General features: G+C 45.3%; 1 protein-coding gene across 7 annotated transcripts in view; it reads right to left on the bottom strand.

Moving 5' to 3' along the window:
* Positions 1 to 20,442, bottom strand: part of bt (projectin protein bent) — a 243,329-nt gene that overhangs the window by 169,673 nt on the left and 53,214 nt on the right. For all 7 annotated transcript variants that reach the window (XM_075671547.1, XM_075671549.1, XM_075671550.1 and 4 more), the window contains one exon: positions 2,008 to 2,170. In XM_075671547.1, the coding sequence (XP_075527662.1) occupies positions 2,008 to 2,170 (163 nt within the window). The remainder of the gene's footprint in view (positions 1 to 2,007; positions 2,171 to 20,442) is intronic.

Below are 20,442 nucleotides of genomic sequence, written 5' to 3'. Positions count from 1 at the left end.
GTGTCTTTTCATGACTGTCTTCTAACAGCACTCTAAACTCTCTTTGCACTTAGATATCTGCATCACTGTCACGCAATTCTTACTGCTTCATTATAATTCTAGGTATGAATTTTCTGCTTCATTGCAAGAGTATATGAAATCCAGGGTGTGACACAATCCTGTCTCGTCGCAAAGAAGCATGAAGGAAAAAAGAGAATGCTGACCAAGAACTAAAAAAACATTTAGTGAAAAAATTAAAAGACAGTTTGGCTCCCACATGCGTACCTGGTTCATAATGAGACAGCTGCGCATCTGCCTCATCGTGAACAATGCTCTCGAGAGGCAAAAAGTCCTTTAATTTTTTCATGATATGTTTTTAGTTCTTGGTTGGTGTTCTCCTTTTTTCATCGTGACAAAAGTGTGACACTAGTTTACAAACATATGTTACATTAGGTGAGTTGCATACAATTTCTCAAGAGTTGTAAGATTAACGAACCGCTCAAGATTTTGCGGCACTAGTATGAAAAAGCTGTCTGAATAATGTGGAAATACTCGTGATTATGGTGACAGCAGATTTCACAAGTAAGCTATGTTTTTGTCACATATACCATTATGTAGACTATGTGATAAAAAATTATAAGTGTTTATCCACCACCACTGTTTCCTTCAGATTCCAGCGTCAACATTATTGATACAAGACTTAAGCACAACTGCTTTCACTGATATAAATTATAATAAGAAAGCTCAAAGAAATCAGTCTATACAGCAAGCTCTCACTTTTACGAATGTCAGTTTAATGAATATTTTAGAGTAACAAACTTATAGAAAATCCCAGGCGGTTTTCTTATCTTTTCTATGCAAAAATCTTTCAGTTAAACGAATTTCTGAATAGCAAATATTTCATTTAAACTTGATCAGTGGACCTGGGCTCATCTGCGAAATCAGTTCAACAAAAGTTTGTGCTCTGCAGCGCTGGCGCAGTCGATGCTCGCCGCCCCCGAATCGCCCGTCCAGCAGCATAAGAGTAACACCAGCTACAATTTGAATCTGCTGGCATAAATCCTGCCCTTCCCCCCTGTGTGGTGAAAGCAAGCAAGAGGAACAGTGCAAGGAGGTGATTGACCCCAGAATGTGGACAGAGGTCTGTCACCAGCCGGACGTTGACAGCAACACTTTGTTTGAAGACTATGTGCAATGTGACATTTAGCTCGTTACCTGTGCTGAACTATCAGATCTGGAAATTGTTTCCAGTATTCGTCCTGAAGAAGAAGAGTGCGATGAGGAAGATGCAAAGGCAGATTCAAATCCTGTAACTCTAGCCAAGGCTGTAGGATGACTTGGAGAGTTGCGAGACTTCATGTCTCAGCAACAAGCAGTGCCAGAGGAAGTGCACAAAAACATAGACTCTCTGGACAGCTTTGTTACTTATTGCCCTTTAAGAGCAACAGTGCAAATGAAATCAGGTGTAGAACCGGTAACACTGCCAAATTACTACTCAGAATGCCAAGAAACAAAAGTGCTCTCAAATCTGTTGATGGGATTGCCCATAGTCAATGTTAAGGAGATTTCTTGGCATTGATCATAATGTCCATGCCTCAGTTACATGCAGTTTGGGTTATCAGTGCAACCTGCCATGGTGTACAGGTGCCCATATATGCAGGCGTTTAAAAGAAGAGACTACAGTTGGCAGGCGACCGACCGCCTATGCGAGGCGCGTATTATACATGCAGTTATCAGGTAAACCGTCTCTGCAAAAGGCTCTTACAAGCAGATGCCTCATATGCTGAACATTGCGGGACACTGTAGATCGATAGGAAGCGCTGAGATCGAAGTGGCGGAAGCGCGCGCCTTTGACTCTGATCCGCAGCCCCAAATTCGCGACTGAAGTTATTTTTATTTGTCCATCTTTCAACAGGTTACAGTCGTCAGTCGACCAGGTTTGGAGCCATCCTTGATCACTCAAACTAAGTACTCAAGCAAAGGCATGCAAGGCAGCAATTAAGACGGCAGCCTGGGGCTCTTACTGACCTGGAAGCGGCCCTTTGGAACCACGGGTGTGCCGTTATGAAACCAACAGACAGTTGGCTCCGGGTCCGCCAGGATCCGTGCCTCGAAGAGGAGACGCTCGCCATCGTCCTCCTGCCGTATTGTGGGCTTCTTGGCAAACGTCGGCGCGATGCCGTCGATTTGCCTGCGTCATCATGTAAAACCATACTGAAGCAACACTTCGGTTCACTTTCGGCGTGTAAAAATATGAGCGATATGCTCTCTCGCGGAACAGTTGACCATTTGAGGCATACGACTAAGACCGAGATGGAAAAATGTAAAAAAAAAAAAATGAATAAAGGGTTAGCCAACAACTAGAAAGTTAGCAATGCGAAACTTTTGGCACGCTTTTGGCATGCTCAATTCAGCCGCGAGTTCGCTGATAGCGATGGCGATTGTGCTGACCTGTATTCTATGCATGTCACATCAAGCAATCTCGTGCAGACACACAGCTTTACCTCATTTACCTGATAACTGAAGGCTGCAGAGCTAATAGGCTTATCCAAGCCTCCTACTTATATTTTCACAATCAAGTGTCGAGAACGAACTCGCAAGCTGACTGGTCACACTAACTGCGTGGTCACATGACGACGCTCAGGAGAATAGGCTTTACCGTGAATACACTGATGTTGAGGAAAAGACAGCCCCTACTAGGCAACGAAAACAGTCACCACATTTCAACAAAATATCTGATTTTCACAGCTTTTGCGTTATTAAAAAGAGCGAATACGAACGCTAGAGATGTCGGTCGATAGATCACGTCTCTGGTTTGCTGCACCACACTCGCGAAGGCGGGTTGGGGAAAGGCAAAAATGGAGGCATACTATGTGACTCAGTCTGCGTGACCCTATCTATCACAATAACTTTACTAGTGCTTATTACTAATAATTACAAATATTTCTTTTTTAGTTTAGTAATACTAGTGCCACGTGAAACGAAAAACCCGAAAGGAGTACATGTCCGTTGTTATCACCTGCAGGGCTACGCATATCGTACGTGCACAAATCGCACGGGAAGAGCTGTTAACTCAGGCCCGAGCTTCCTGCTACTCAAGGTGGATATGACGGTCTTCCCTTTCAAGCCTGAGTCAAGAGACAAGAGCTTAACTTGGGTCAATCGGTTACTCTAGACGAACGTGCAGCTGCAAGAAAGGAACTACACGACAACGCAGAAATCAAAGGCTAAATCAGTAGCGCTGATTGCTAGCAAAATTTTGTTAGAACTCCAACAAAAGTTTAAATGGCTGGCGATTTTTCAATAAAATTTATCCGTTACACAGTTCTGGTGCTTATTCTCTGATTTATTCTCATTCCTTTTGCGCGCTGCATCTCTAATTGAAGTGAGCTCGCAGCGATTCTGAATGTGCAGTCGACGGACTCATAATGCATGCATGCGCACGAGCTCGTTATTCCCAAGGTGCACGCGGCATCGTGTCAACGGGCCGTTACCGCGTGCGAGTGAACAGAGCATGTTTTCAAACGTTCGAGATCCTTGATAACTCTTTCCAATTTAGTCGCTTGTGCCTGCTCATGTGCGCGGCAATACTGTAGTGTTGGACCAAATCTAAGCATCCCGGCAATATTATGAAAAACTAAAGGCGATTATTAGAAGTCATTTGCATACAACGTGCACACACGTCAACAAAAAATATATATACATTTGATTTATTTCTTCGTTTTTTTTAAAAGACTATGCTTATTGCGGGCTCACGCACGTACATTCGTTACAGATGACCTGAACCATCCAAAAGAAACCTTCTAAATTTAATCAGGTTTATTCTTTTGGTCATTAACATTCTGTCTTCAAGATAACATTTATGTTATTTATTTATTTTTTTTACAAATACTGCTATCTCATTTAGAGACATAGCAGAGGTGGGTTACATAACTTATGAACACAAAATGTCAACTAACATGGTTAGGCAGTTCTTTCTGAAATTGATATTAGTCGGCAGTGAACGCAGAGAACGATTTAAGTTATTCCATAATTCAACAGTGTGTGGAAAAAAAGAAAACTTATAGCAATCTATTATTGGAACGAAGGGATCTATGTTTAATGGGTGAGTACGTCGGGTTACTCGCGCAGTAGGTGTGACTAGCGAGATTGGCGCTTCAATCGATCCATGTACGATTTTGTGCAGCAGGATTAGACGGTCACACGTGCGACGAAACGACCATATTATGTTATGAGCTTAAAGAAACAAAACAATTGGCCATACAATGTTTGTGCAACAACTTTTACGCTATAGCAACATTTCGACTTGTTTTTGAATTGGACGTTCGCTCAACGAGTTCTCGCATAGGCCCTTCCTGCACCCGTTCTTGCTCATTCCTGCCTCCGCCGGTCGCACGGCGCCAGCTGCCTTTCCGTCATTTCAGCATGCGAGATGAGCGGCTACCACAACGAGAAATTCCGGTTGGGTGCTGTGCACCTACGTGCTGCGCGCGATGATTGCTAAAGCTGAACCATGGCATTTGAGCTGCAGTGATTCACGATCGGCTAAGAATAGTGCGCACACAGGTGCAACGAGAGGAATACACACAACAACGCAGCGCTGACTCTCAGCTTGAATATTTAAAGGCACCACGAAGTATAAATAGCACTTGCATGGCTTACCGACATAATGTAGCGCGAAGGCGCAATTACAAAGAAGAGACACAAATACGCGTCTCTTCTTTGTAATTGTACCTTCGCGCTACATTATGTCGGTAAGTAAACACCAACTAGACCATCAAGTCCTTCTACAGTTGCATGGCGTGTCGCTAGTATACCGCCACACCTCGCACACTGCTCTTTGCCCGTTTCCTCCATTTTCCGACTGCGCCGCGGTAAACAGAATATTGTACGGAAGCGGTACAGTGCCGTCGTCATGGACTGCTAGCATATATGGCGTTTTCTGGTTGTAAAAGCCAATGCACAGCACGAAATATATTAGTATGCAACGAAGTAGTTGTTGAACTTCAGAATAGTGGCTAGCCGGACTTGTTGGTACGAACACATAATTTAGCAAACAGTGCAAAAAACGGGACACAGAAAAGGGGCACACGACACAGGCACTGTAGTACAGATGCGTTCGGCGTTTCACGGCCATGTTAAATTGACGTAACTGAGCCCAAACTTAAATAACTGTTTGTATAAATGCTAAAGATGACGGTGTCGACGAACTGGAAAGAAAAAAAATAAGAGTGCCCTTCTACTCTGTGAAGAAGGATGACCAGCAAAGCTGTGTTGTGGGCCCCTTAATGGCGAACTGCATCTCCGCCGCGGGTCGGCCCGGCATCGCACAATCTTCGGTATCGTCCCACGAATGGGAGAGTGCTTCAAGCCTGCTTGACCTCCGCCGCGGGTCGGCCCGGCATTGCACTATCTTCGGTATCGGCCCACGTATAGGGAATTTTGTGTCTACACACGGACATGATCCTGGGGTACTAGCCCTTAACAGCTTCGTGTAATATTGTTTACATCCTTGTTCATTAATAATTATTAATTAATTATTGATCACGACAACGAACGCGGGAGCATTGGCACGAGCGCGTTCGCGCGGTAGCGCCGATTGGCGTCAACGAGCCAGTTGGGCAAGAACACGACGACCCGCCGTGGTTGCTCAGTGGCTATGGTGTTGGGCTGCTGAGCACAAGGTCCCGGGATCGAATCCCGGCCACGGCGGCCGCATTTCGATGGGGCAACATGCGAAAACACCCGTGTACTTAGATTTAGATGCACGTTAAAGAACCCCAGGTGGTCGAAATTTCCGCAGTCCTCCACTACGGCGTGCCTCGTAATCAGAAAGTGGTTTTGGCACGTAAAACCCCATAATTTCATTTAATTAAGACGACGACGCTGGAGCCCATTCTGATGATGGTAGTTTTGTTTAAACACACGGACACAATCCTGGGGGAAGTATCCCATAACAGCTTCGCTGTAAAAATGGTAGGCGACCCTAATCTTTGGCTTAGGTGTCTCTTAGTGGCACTCGCACCTCGGTGTTGGTGTTTTTTAGTTTAAGCGAGCGAACATCCTACTTCTTTGTGGTTTGGGAGAGGGAAAGTACGCTTAATTCTGCAGCCCATATGGGAGCGCGGCGCAGCGTATCGAACTTCCTTCCCGCGGCGCACGCGCTGCGCTTCCTCCTCGCCCTCCTTCCCTTCTCGCCCGAACGTCCTTCCCCTGGAGCGATATGCGGGCGAGAAGCGAGGGAGGGCGAGGAGGAAGCGCAGCGCGCGCCACCTGGCGAGGCGTAGCCCCCTAGCGAGCGGCGCACGAAGCGCACCTTCGCGCCCTCTCCGGTGTTGACGTCAAAGCCTGTAACGAGCGCGCGTGCGCAGCTGTTGCGAGCAGGTGCGCGCCGGGATAGGAGAAGCGAGAGTGGAGGGAGTGATGTCACATCCGCTCTGCTAGGCAGATGTTCAGTCTATGCCACGCAACTGTTTTCCATTAATTGGCCGTTTAAATATCATGCCACCGTCTTGTATGTGACATAATTACTGACGTCATTACTTCCGTTTTCTACTTCCGGGTTACCAGGAATTTGGCCAAAGTCGTGCTCATGTGGCGGGTCTCTAATGTCTACGATTTTGTGCTTTGGTGTGCGGTAATCAGTGATTTCTAATTAATTCTAATTATTCCCGACACTTCAGTAGCTCCACATTTAACTAAACTTATGCTCTAATATTATATCTATAATGAAACCCATAAATTTTGTGCTGTACTATTCTGTTTTTTCTGATATATATTTAATTTCGTCCCCGGTCGTTTCAGGAGGTGAACTGGAATGCTGCGCAAGAAGCAAGAGTGTCACTCGATGCTCAGGCCACTAAAAGTTAAACATTTTACTATCGAGTCAGTGCAGCGTTTGTGTACCTGAAAGGTATGGAAGTTGCATCGAGGACGGAGCCGCAGACATTTCCACGGCTACGTTGGCAAAATGTGCCACGTGGTGTGAGGGACCAAGAAGCCTTCATGACGATCGACACAACAGGAGAAGTAGTGCGTGCGAGCAGGTCGAGCAAGACTGAATAGCACAGAAAGCAGAGATGAGACATGGCGTGGGCTGCATGCGACGCGGCCAACAAACGTCAGATCGATCCCGGACGGTGAGCCAGGGAAGCACACAGGCGGCGCTTATGCGTGGTGCCGAGACAGTGTTGCCACAGACAATGAAAAAACAGTAGTAGATTTTTGCTTGAAAAATCAATAGATATCAGTAGATTCTTGATGCTGGCGAAAGAGGTACTTTAAACGAAGTTTCTCCCGGCACGCGTTCAGTGCTTATTGTTATTTCTTCAATGTACCGTCTATAAGCACAATAAAATGACCTCTGAAATTCATTGCGCGTTACGTGTCCTGAAAAAAAAGAAAACACGCATTGATAAGTAGTAGATTTCGTAGAAAGTAGTAGAAAAGTAGAACATTTTGAAAATTAGTAGATTTTGCTATTGCTTTTTGGAAGACCCAACAATCGGTAGATTCGGAAGCTTTATCACCATATCAATAAAAACTTGAAGAAAAAAATCGGTCGGCAAATTAGTACCTGTGGCAACACTGCACTGAGAACGTCGGTGGTTGACTCCACCAGACCATGACCCTGCTGTGGCAGGCACCCAGACCTCAAAAACGATTTGGTCATTTTTTTATGCTTGTTTTGTGCGCTGCGGTAGGACGTGATCGTGTGAAGGCGATCATGTTGCAGCGTAGTTGCACATCAACTATGTGCAACTATGCTGTAGCCATGGCATAGACACGTACGTACGTTATATATGTGAAGAGGTCAGACACGCTCTTGCGAAAATGTATGCAGCAAAAATGCGCATCCGTCTTGTGACAAAGCTTCGCGTATGGTTATGTACATGAGAGTAATTCTGTTGAAACGTAATGTTATTTGTTGCATGCAGAAATGCTATAACCGATTTTGAAATGGAAAGCAAATGTTGCAGTACACGCTCCCTGCTTTCTTGAATGTCATTAACACACACAACGTACATATTGAAAACGTAAATGAAAAAGTGATCCAACAATTTTATCCATGTGGTAACTTGCGTAAATGTCCCGATGGTGCTAAAAAACTTTCTTGTTCGTGTTGTCATTGATATTTTGCGTTTTCTTGTTCTTTTTTCTTTTTTCTTTTCCTTGTGCTAGTGCCATGTTAGGTGCGTTGCAAAAACAAGTATGTCATTAAAAATATTTTTTTATTTATTTCGTGTACTCGTTCGATTTTCTTGACATGCGACTCTTTCTTATTATATATCGATTACTGAATATTAGACAAATATTGCATCATGTTAATTTCGCTCCCACTGCTCGAAGTTGTTAAAGGGCCTCGAACAGTGATCAAGGGAACAAGACATCACTTTTTGTTCGAGTCTCCTTCATTTTGTACGATGTACGTGCGTACAATAATAAAAACATGTCAGTTTTCAACGTAGCGTACATACATTTCTTTTTTAACAATCATTTCGCCTCTGTTTCTTGTTTTCGCTCACTGGTCGTATTTTCCTAAATCTTGCCACATTTGCTTGGTAGAATACAAGTGGCCAGCGTTTAGGCATATGTGGTAGAACGAGCCTAAAGTGTTACGCGCGCGGCCACCTGTAAAGCTGCCTTCTCCATTGCAAGATTACGTGTAGGGAGAAGCGTGCTTCAGATAGGTTCTTTCATGCGCCCATGTGAGCGCACGCGCGCGCGATCGGGAACCCTTATGGCAGCAGTAGGTGTCCGCACTAGTAAATTATATATAATACCTTTGTGAAAGCCGCGTCAGCCCTGATTAAACCTGCACCTCTGGACTCTGAGATGGGTAGCGTTTAACGGACTGCATGAAGACATCGGGTGCTTGCATGCGCCAAGAGGGCGCAATGTCGAGCGGCGCTGCGTTCTGTGAGGGACAGCATACAGAACTATCGCTTATAACACTTCAGTCGCAGCTTACAGCTGCAAAAACTGAAAGACTTTGTTCATAAAAGGATGTTTAACAAACATTAACTGCATTGGAATGCTACCGGTAGTATGCACCCGACATCGCCGCCGATCCACAGTGCACGAGTTACAAAGCCATACCAAGAGCGCTGCGAAACACTCGTCAACCTCTCTTCCTAAAACACGCGCTTATTAATTGAAACGCCATCATCTTGTCAGTAAGAGCACGTTGTGATTGCCCTCGTACACAAGCCGGCCAGTCGATCATGACACCTAAACAACACAAAACCAACTAAGACGGCAAAATAAAGGCATTGATGTTTGCAGATGGAGTAGGCTGGCTATTCCACACTTTGGAATATGGAAGGAGAAAATATATAAGCAGAAAGAAAGGAGGCACGCAGTAAGTACCACACACTGGCGCCGAAGCTAAGTGCAATCGAGGCCTTCGCATTCCTTGCCGCCACTTTGCTGCGTGTCATCTCTCTCCTTCGTCCCTTCGATTCTTTTTTCTCCCGATCTATATGTTTCTGTCTCCGTTTCTCTGAAAAGCGGGCAGGCGTAGTGCCCTTCCAGATTCGGTTACCTATCCCTCCTTACCCAATAAGGCAGAAGTGTCAAACATACAATAAACTGTTGACTCACTCAATCAGGTCCAAGTTGCCATTTCTTCTTTTACTTTTTTTATTTCTGTTGCGTTTTTATGTCTCCAGAGCCAATAATAATCGCTACCAAAGCGCCGCGGCTCAACCACTATCAACACTTACGTATGAAAAGTCTTGCGAATCTGCGCAGCGTATTTAGAATGCAGCGCATAAAAAATAGACATCAATAAGTGCGTGAGTTCGCATACTCGTATCGAACGAGATCATACAGCGAAAACGCCGACCAGCGATGGTCACGTCTTACAAAGTAAGTGCTTGGAGAGCCTGGCTCGTGGCCACGGTTATATTGTTCTAAGGCACGTGATCATCTGCTCACGCGTAAACAGAAAATCCACGTCTGCAGGCCAATAGCATAGGAGCAAAATACTTGCGCCAGTGGCGCACATGGCCAAGCAAAGAAGGAGCGAAAAGTAATGCTTCCCGGCATCGTTTATTTGCTTGAATCTAAGCGACCTGCAGGGAGGACAGAAATGGTTCCGAAACAGCCTTTTCCCTCTGAGTAGTTGCTATCTCTTGTGCTTTTTATTCCGCACTCTCAACGTTGATAGCTTGTCATTATTATTGTTTTTTCCTATACGCGCCCATCATGTTGCAAGCATTGCAGAGAGAGAGAGAGAGAGGGCAAGGATATTAACCAGTCAAGAGTCTGGTTGGCTGCCGTACGCTGGGGGAAGGGCGAAGGGGAAGAGAGAAGAGAGGATGTGCGCAGACGTAAATGAACAGAAATGCCGGAGCACTTATGTTCGTTTACGTCTGTCGAAATCACGTCTGGAAACGGACCTGTATTGGCGCTTTTAGTTTTAAGTGCAATAAGGAACACAGCTTGACGGGTCCATAAGTTATTGTTGTCAATTTCTGCTTTATTTCACTGAAACCAGAAGCGTTGCGAAAGCTAGAGCTGACGTCAACTGTCTCACAGATGTGGTCGCAGTTGCAGGTGTTACACTAAGGAGGAACACACGGCAGTTTAGACTTGTAGATTACGCGTTCGAAAGTATCCGTATTTCTTGGCGCAAAATGGCTGTTTGGAGTGATAGAGATAAATAATAGTCAGGCGTCTCCTAGACGAGTACTTCTCAGGTCTACACGTACCAAAGCGGCCATGACACTATGGCAATGACAAGGAGCTGAATCCGTATTCGCTCATTTGGGTCCACTTTAAAAAGGAAGAATAACTAACTCTGTTAAGTACGTTATGTTACTTGTTACGTACAGACATGTGATCTCTGAATTTACAAGGAAAATCAAACATTATGGTATACACTCCTTCATTTCTGCCCTTGATATACCAGTAATTTCTGCCTGGTGTACGCTACCCTCCCCCCCCCCCCCCACACACACACAAAATAAAGTACCTAGGTTGAGTGCTCATCGTACGTAATTTAACTGTTTTGTAAATAATGAACGGTTAACTAGCTTCATAGGCGCTGCCAAGATCTATTACGTCACCAGAAGCTTGTGCGGGAATTTCAAGTTGGCGCAGCTTCGACAGCAATAACGAAAAAATGAATTCTAGACTCATCGTCGTGAAATCTGGGCAGAGATTGCGGTGCTTATGTTCGGAGCGGCCATTCAGCTAAGCGGAGAGCATGACTCAAATTTAACGAGAGTAGTCGCTGTGCATACAATGCAGCACAAGAACAGTGAAGCCTGTTTTGATACTCCACCGTAGGACTGCGAGAGTTGTGTGCATGCTGACAGGTGAATTTGCGCATCCAGTCCAACCAAAGATAACGAATCCAAAGATGTCTTCCAGTACTCCACTATGTAGCCACGTCTGCACAGCGCAAAAGACGAGGACAGAAGATAGAACACAACACAGGACCTGTGTTGTGTCCTATCTTTTGTCCTCGTCTTTTGCGCTGTGCAGACATGTCGATATTGAATCATCAACTCGCCAAAGCTCCCTCTTAATTCACTGCGTAGAGTTGTCCTAATGTAATGTAATGAAATCGCAACTGTAATGAAAAATAATAATGATGATAATAAACCAGAAAGAGAGAGAGAAAAAAGAATGACACAAGTCCATCGGAGGTACCATAGCCCTTACGACGAACATGTGCCAGTGGTACATGCTTGCGGCATTTAGGTAGAGTTTACACCGCTTTTCTGTCGTTTGTGAACTGTCTGAGCTGGCCAGTCGCCTTCGCCAATGCATATAAATTTGCTGCTAAGACTGGCCGTGCGCCTGGTTTTACGGACTACTTTGGCACACCAACGATATATTGTGTATATGGGCCCTGGACCGCATAAACATAGAGATAGAAAGAATTTCTCGTTGGAATATTCTACCAAACATCGTGGTGTGTTGTGATGCAAATTACTGATTTGTAAACCACACCCGATGTATTCGATTCTCATTGTTAAATTTTATCACTGCTAATAATTACATGAATTCTGTGCTGATTATGTACATAGAACTTCTCCATGTACCCACCCGCCCCTACATTGGCTGTGATGGGCTTGCAGTATGTTCAACTACAGTAATGTAGGATGAGGACTTGAAGGAATAGATTAAATAATCCGACCTTAATCCGACCGTGGGCGCCGCCACGAGTCCACTGACTAAGCGCACTGTGGCTCGCTGAGGACAACCGGGTTTAGCTTACGTTTAGCGCGTCGTAGGCACCAAAATCGGAAGTCATGGCGTCTACTTAAACACCCAAAATGAAATTTGAACTGCGCGCCACGGTGACACTTCGCAGGCGGAGCGTTGTAGGCACGCCCCACTCCGTCGTAGTCTTCGCGGTGCAAGGCATTGAAGAAGGGACGGGAGCACAGGGGAGACCGTCTTTGACTGCCAATAACTCCGCTTCTGCTGAACGTACTGAAGTACTTTTTGCGGCAAAGTATTTCTGAAGCATCCTATTTTCATTTAAAATGTCTTTTTGCAATTTGATTAAAAAGTGCTTCAGGGCCCCTTTATTTACTTGCTTAAAAACCACCGTTGCAATGAGAATATCGCAGGAGGTCAGGAGTACAGATGTTTGGGCTAGTTGATCTGTTTGACACTGATGCTGGGACCATGGCACTTAAACGATGCATACAGACCGAGAAGTACAGTGGCTAATTTCAACAGAATTTTTATTTCGGAAAGTGATATACTTGTACATGAGCTCTATAACAAATAATTGCGCCAGAACTCATCTCACGATGACCGTCGACGGTAAAGTGTTACCATATTGAATCGATATAGCGACGCAAGCGTATTGACACTGTACATACGAATTTTATGAGGCGTGTAGTAGAGCGGGACTCCACTTACGCGCTTCTCTAAGAACACCAATACTCCCAAACTAAGAAAGAACAGACCTCTGCTTGTCAAGCAGTGCTGTCAGTTTGTATTGTATTGCGTGGGACTTAGCTCGCAAGAACTCGGCTTTCACCGTGAAGCAGAGGCCAGGTTCGCGCAGATGTTGGTAGACGTTTTTGATAACTCAGCTCCCGTGCGCTAGCAACTCGCAACGTCCTGCGAGCCGACAATCAGGGTACAGAAAAATAATGAACGTGCTTTTAGAGCGACGCCTTTCGACAACCTAGCAGCTTAAGTTTATATTTGCAGTGCCCAAAAAGGTAATGATTAATTCATTCAATGATTGGTGGACAGCGCTATACGCTGCCTCTAAATTGTGTAGGAGGGTCGCCGCCGTCAAGAGTCTCGAATACATTTCCACAATCGGAAGTCCTTTAACGTGGGTCAAAAGTATTAACTGACGGAAGATTCACATTGCCAGGGAAATTCGGTTAGTCGTCCACTTATAGCTCGGTCGCGGTGCGGCAGGCCAGCGGCGTGGAAAGACACCGGTGCACCACTTGTGGACGACACCAAAGAGAATTCGGGAAGCGCCGCATAGTATCACGCGAGGAGCCGCTTGGCTGCCTCGCTTGACAGCGGCATCAGCGATGCTTTCGTCGGTATCACATCACCGTAGTTCCGGTGAAAAGAAGCCAGTTTTATACTTCCCACATTAAGCCTGAGTCTTGCACGTTAAAGAACACCAGCTATTCCAAATTATGCCGGAGCCCCCCACTACGGCGTGCCTCGTAATCAAATCGTGGTTTTGGCACGTAACCTCCCCCCCCCCCCTTTTTTTTTTCCTTTTTAGCCTGAGCCTTGATCGAACTGCTCAGCCAAGACTAAAGCATGTGGTATATGGTGACAAAACGTCGGAGATGCTGAGCTGTTCTTGGTGGGTAATTAAAAAGTAAATAGCGCTACTGTAAGAAACATTGAGAAGCGCGGCACAAAACTGTGACGTATAACGCCAATATTAACCGGCACGCCAGAGGGACAATGAAGTTCCTGAGTAGTCCTCGAGAATGATATTGTAGCTGGTGACAGAACGCGCCGAAGAAATTCTGCTAAATTGATAAGATTTTGGGACATAAGGACGCAATACAAGCACCGATAGACAAATGTACCTACTACATAGAGAACGCGGTCCCCCTGAAGCTTTTCTCTCGAGCTCTATAGGTCATGCAGTGGTGCACTTCCGTTGCGGCGGCTGCATTCCGACGGAACTGGAAGGCAAGTGCTCGTGTGCTGAATTTTGGGTGCACGATAAAGCAACACAGACAGCAAATAATACTCTCTTATGGCCGGATTGTTCCTATGGGATATGAAAGCCATCACTTCCCGTTTTAGACCAAGATAACGCGAACTACCCAGAACTTTTTCTACGTGAGAAAAACGTCACGACACCGGCGCCCGATAAGCTCCTGCTTCAGGAGTCGTGCTTGGTGGCGCTGGCCTGTTCATACCATAAATGCAATGTCCGACCGGAATTGAGGCCAGCACGAAGCTTGCGCTTGGCTGGATCTAAGGCATCACCACGCTGAAGTTCACAGAGCGTGCCAGCTAATTCTAGTCAATGCTTTAAATATATGTTTGTGCGCTATAATTGTAAGCCGCTAAAATCGTCTTGTTGGCCTATTTTTATTGTTTGGTTGCAGAATTACTCAAGCAAAATAAGTCAGCCTCCAGTATATTAACCTACGTCAAAACAGAAAAGCTCCCAAGGAGAAAGTTGGACTGCGTGCTGGGAAACGTCCGAACAAGCGCTCCTAAAGTCATTGCCAATTGTACCACTATTTTTTTACTAGTCACAAACAAAGCCCAGGAAATATTTTTAAAATGCTCACGCGACTGTTTGCTTGCGCGTCGCATTTTAAAACCTACCGCGCATGAATCAATCGTGCTTTTGACCCATAGCGTGCGGCCCCTGAGGTGATGAGAGGACAGCGACGCAGTCGTTGGCTGCAACGCCAGCGATCGGACCTTTTTTAAACAGCCGAAAGCAGCAGGCGTTGCAGTTCACGATAGCCATGAGTAGACTGAATAAATCTAAATCATCTCTGCCCTGTAATTCTCATCGGCAGCTCACAAGGTTAAGAGTGCTATGCGTTCATGTGCGGAACGTTTGAGAGCACTGCCATGGCGACGCGCAATATAAGAGTCCCGAGAGTCTTTTTCGTGTTTCGCTGTATTTAGGACGTGCAAAAAGTTACTGCGCAGTAGGACTGAAGGTGAAAAAAAAAAAAACAGAAGCGATCATTTCTTAAAACGCCGTGCAACTTCCTCATCTGATGGTTATTTCCCCCTAAATTTACGACTTACAGTGTTGAATAAGGAATCTTGTCAAATTATGCATTTAGAATATAAAAAATGGTCTGACTTGTTCCATAAAGTGACTAGCAACATGCTCTTGGTGCGTCATCGAATAGAGCACCAGCCTCTTTTAAACGCGTTGGATAAAGCCAGCTGGGACAACCTGTGTAATCACTATGCTAAGATCACGTATATTACAGGCTTCAATGAATTGCCTCAACGATTTATGCAACGACGTGTTGCTAGTGGAACACACTCTCTCACTACACTGTAGCTTAAAAATAAATAGAAAATCAGACATCCACTCGTCCGTAGCAATTGCTGCAAAGGAAACCCACACGGGTTCCTCGAAAGAAAAGCCTCGCAGTAGAAGAAAAATTCTTCCTGGTCCGGGACCCGAACCCGGGACCATCGCCTTTCCGGGGCCGCCGCTCTATCATCTGAGCTAACCAGGCGGCCAGCAGATGGTAGGGCGTTGTCGAACAGCGGTCGAAGCTCTGTTTACGAAACGATAACAGCGTCATGGAAACGTAAGAAAATAAAAAGGAAAAATAAAAGAACATTAGTAGCCACGATGCGCAGATATACAAAAAACATGAACGCCAAAAAAGGAGGAGGAGGAGGAGGAATAAACTTTATTTGTGCACAGCAGATTTGAGACCTAGGCCTCTACCTAAATGACGGCCTCGAGCCCTTGGGCCCTGGCGGCATCTTCGGCCTGCTGGATTGCCTTGAGTTGGTCTTCCGGTGCACAGCTGAGCAACGCGGTCTCCCACTGCTCTCTGGTCTTAATTATTTTATTCTGTATGGGTGTACGAGGACAAGCCCAAACAGTATGTTGTAGGTCCGCCCTTTCTTCACAGAATCTACATCTATCCGTGTAAAGGTCCGGGTAGTAGCGGTGGTAGGCCACCGGGTTCGGATATGTATCTGTTTGTGAGAGGCGCCATGCCGTCGCTTGCCGTCTATTTAACGAGGAGTGTGCCGGGGGGAAATGGGCCCTTCCCAATTTATAGTGTTTGGTGATCTCGTTAAAGCTGGTAAAAAAGTAAACATTTTTTTTAATGCAAGTAAGACTACCGGGAAAAACGACAAATAAAATAAAACAAAATTATTTTGGGTGACTGCATGACGCATCGAAAGCACGCTAGGTTCGCGCTCTCAACCACACGATGTCAAATTAACGACTTCGGACCAGAGCCATTGAAATGGGGTCCTGCCAAATTAATTGCGACATAAGTTTACAGAAACGTTTTTTACTAGTGCGTATGTGTTATGCATTTTTCCAATTGTAGCAGCGATGCAGAGTTATTTGGGAACGCCGGGTTTTAGTTGGTGCTCTTCCTCGCCCTGACCTCTAGCATAGAAACTTTGCAGGTGGTGGCCTCAAAGTGGTAAAAATGGCGTAAGGTAGTTCTAACTGACTCTCAGAGTACTCAGAGTCCTCGAAACCGTAGGTCTTCCAACAAAAATAACTAAAGGGAAGTTTGGAGCTAGTGTCTATGGGAGCTTAAGCATGGCAGTTCAGCCAGCATGGAAACGATAATACACGGATCTGCCTAAACATCGTCCTTACGTCTTCAAACGGCTTTGTGACATTGCAAATGTACCATTTTCAATAAGATATTGCGTTATAAATGCAAGAATTTGAAGTTGCACTACCATACTTCCCCACTTTTCCGCAGTGTTTCCTATCAAAGTTTTGCGTTTCTTGTCGTGTTCTTCTTTTTTTTCGCGGAAAACAAGCAGCAAAAAAAAAAAAAAATCAGCGGAGGTAGATATCCATACAGGCGCTGGCGCCAACGTATTCAGCATGCCCAACTTGTTTTTTGAAGCATAGTGCTCATACATGTGAGTGGTTTAAAAAATGCGGCCGATTTTATCACTTTTGCCGGGGGAATGACTGAAGTGCAGCGATCAGCAAAGTTAATGGTGCACACGCACGGCCGCACTCCGCGGAGCGCCAGTGCAGCCGCCACTGTCTGTCAGCGCCTTCTAACTGCGCGAAGCGACGAGATCGGCAAGAGCAGTGTATGCGCATCAAATACACTGAAAGCCGTTGTCTCCAATAAGTCGGGGAGCTTGCACCGAGTTAATCGTGCCAGGGACTGTGTCGTGCTGGTGGGAAGAGCCTAGCAGACGAAACTTGCGCTTCCAGAGAACTTGGTGCTCATGCGCTACTCTTGCCGATCTCGTCACTTACCTATTATGAAATAACCAATAATACCCACGAATATAACAACAGACAAACAAAAATCAATAAGCAGCATTTTTTCTTTCGCTTTTTTTTTCATTTTCTCTTTTATTCACGAGAATGAACGACATACAGACGCGGACAAAATATTGCTGGAGCTGCAAATTCGTGCCAAACTGCATTCTTGCTCCCCTGACCAAGCAAGTGCTTGGTGTCTAGACATGCGCGTCCTTTCATGCTCGTGTGCCTGCCAATACGCATGCTTCTCATCAGCCTGCTATCTAAAGTGAGATGAGTATAGAATATGAGGGCTGTCATAAGCTTCGGGTAACGCGTGTGTGCAGTTACCTGCCCATTTATTGGCGCAATCAATTTCCCGATCGACGTAAGGGGTTTCGAAGTTTCTATCTTCCATAATTTTCCTTGCTTTTGAATTTGGCTTTTTTGTTAAGCAGAACTGCCTAACAGGCAAAACACGCTTTACAGGGTGACTGAGCATATGCAGAGGGTTCCTAAGTCACTTGGCGAACGGAACCAAAGAACGAAACACCCAAACTGCATCACGACAACAAAAACAATATCCGCTTATTTTGATGTTTTTTGTTACCGCAGCACTGCGTTGCGAAGTTGTTCTGAATATACACTGCTACACGACGCCGGACGGAAGGAACGAAGTACGGTCTGCTTCGCGAAGCAAGCTGAATGCATTTCAATTTAACCATTGTTGTTAACGATTCCATTGAGTATTTCACGTTTTACAGACGAAGTTCAATTACTTTCGCTGCATTTCGCTGTCTTACACTAGAGCGTAGATTTAGCAGACTGAATTCTATCGGTGTTTTGTTTCGGTATCCGAATACTTGTTGCATCCCGTATTTTCCCTTCGATAGTGCTCAAAACAATACGTATTTATTTCATTTCGCGAACTTAACGAATTTATTGTCTTTTATATTTACGTGCATTTCACCTTCCGTATTTGGGTTCTACTTTTCGTCTACTTCTCGCCATTTTCGCTCCTTCATTTCTTCTCTTCTCGTTTCGCCCGCAGGACAGTTCACGTGTACACCATAACGTGAGGTCGCTGCGAATGCCATTACCTCTTTTTATTTATTTTCTACGGTTCAAGGTTCTTACCAGAAGATGTTTCCCTCAGGACAACGTTAAAAAGCGTGACACGCCATAAGAATGGGCTTATGAACTCAACTTGCAAGCAGAAATAGAGATTAAAGACGCTGGTAAGAGAAGAGCGCAAGTCAGCGACAGCACGTAAAAACAATATACTGTTGCCCGTGTTTTTATTTTGTCAACTACAAAAAGTAAGTTGATTACCACTGGATTGTTAGAGCTCAAATTTCACTACAACGTTGCATTTTTGGTCCACATCATGAAATATAACATTTTGCGCGGACAGCACGAACAACTGGTGTTCGAGACCAGAGGTTAATTCCTAACTTGATCTAGAGACATCACATTACGTTTTAATTGTAACTGCGATACACCGATAACGCTTCTCTGGCAGCTATTTAAGATGGCCCACAATAATCGATACCATTGTCAGCCTCAAATGCAGCTAGATAATTCGCGTGCTGGCACGAGACGCCACGCACTTCATGCGGCACACATGAAGTTTTCGAAACAACCAACTGCACCGCCTGAGCCCTGCACTCCATCTTTGCATCCCACCAGGAAACCGGCGACGCGATGCTGCCCTGCTTTGTAGTCTATGGCCGGGAGAAGACATTACAAAATATTTTGCATTACACATTGGAATGGCTGACAACACTGCCTGTGATGACTGAGTCTCGAGGAGACATTCGAACACACCTTGTGCGACCTTTCTCGATAGAATGTGTAGAGACAAATGCTCGCGACTGCGCTCGTATCGACGACAGACCATTGTCAGAAGAACTAATATTAGAATACCGACCTCGCAAGCCATCGCAGGAGAGGATGGGCTACAAATGCATTGTTGCAGTTCTTATAGACAAGAAACCTTCTTGAGCGACTCTAGCACTGACAAGTGTCAACAGTTATCCTGTGCTGTGGACTGCAGTGATCGCGTGCACGTGCTCTGTTTCTCTCTCTTTCTTTCCTTCTTATCTTTCTACGTCCGCCTTCTGCATTCCCCAGTGTAGGGTAGGAAACCGGATTTTTCTTCTGGTTATTTTCACTCTCTCTCTATCTCCTGGCATATTTGCTCGTCTGGTTCACCCAGTAATAGTGACAAAGCATCACCGTACGAGTACAGGCACACAGTAGCATGGAAGCGGACTGATTTCACAGCTTGTCCTCAACTTAAAAAATATACAATAGTCAATGGGCGTAGCAGGGACTTCGCGGGATTACGCTTGATATAAAGATTTTGCTTTGCCTTCTCGCCTTGATTTTGACGATAAAGCTTTTTCGCATTAATAATAATATATGGGGTTTTACGTGCCAAAACCACTTTCTAATTATGAGGCACGCCGTAGTGGGGGACTCCGGAAATTTTGACCACCTGGGGTTCTTTAACGTGCACCTAAATCTAAGTACACGGGTGTTTTCGCATTTCGCCCCCATCGAAATGCGGCCGCCGTGGCCGGGATTCGATCCCGCGACCTCGTGCTCAGCAGCCTAACACCATAGCCACTGAGCAACCACGGCGGGTCTTTTTCGCATTATTGAAGCATGAAACGCAAAACATCACCGTCCATGAAGTCGATCCGAGTACCCGTTTTCCACGCTGCTTTCTTTATTTGCTGGCAGACGGTGAAACGAGTCAACGTTCGTGCAGCAGCTTGTTCGCGCTGATAACACGGTGCTTTCATCATTTTTACTTGACGAACCAGGCAAGTACAATGCCAATGAAGTGTTAGTATATTGAATAATGAGGACCGTAAAATGAGACGTTGTGGTGACATTTAAGCACGAAGTGGCGGTATGATAAAAGAGTTCTGCTGTAACCCGCAAGGTGGATAAAGATTCACGAAAGAGAAACATCGTCCCCCTGACAGAAGCACAAAGCTATACAGACAGGAGACCCATACGAGTTTCTCAGA

Source organism: Dermacentor variabilis, chromosome 10 (genome assembly GCF_050947875.1).
Source record: "Dermacentor variabilis isolate Ectoservices chromosome 10, ASM5094787v1, whole genome shotgun sequence".
Taxonomy (NCBI): Eukaryota; Metazoa; Arthropoda; class Arachnida; order Ixodida; family Ixodidae; genus Dermacentor; species Dermacentor variabilis.
The sequence above is the reverse complement of the archived record's forward strand: the minus strand, read 5'-3'. Positions and strand labels throughout refer to the sequence as shown.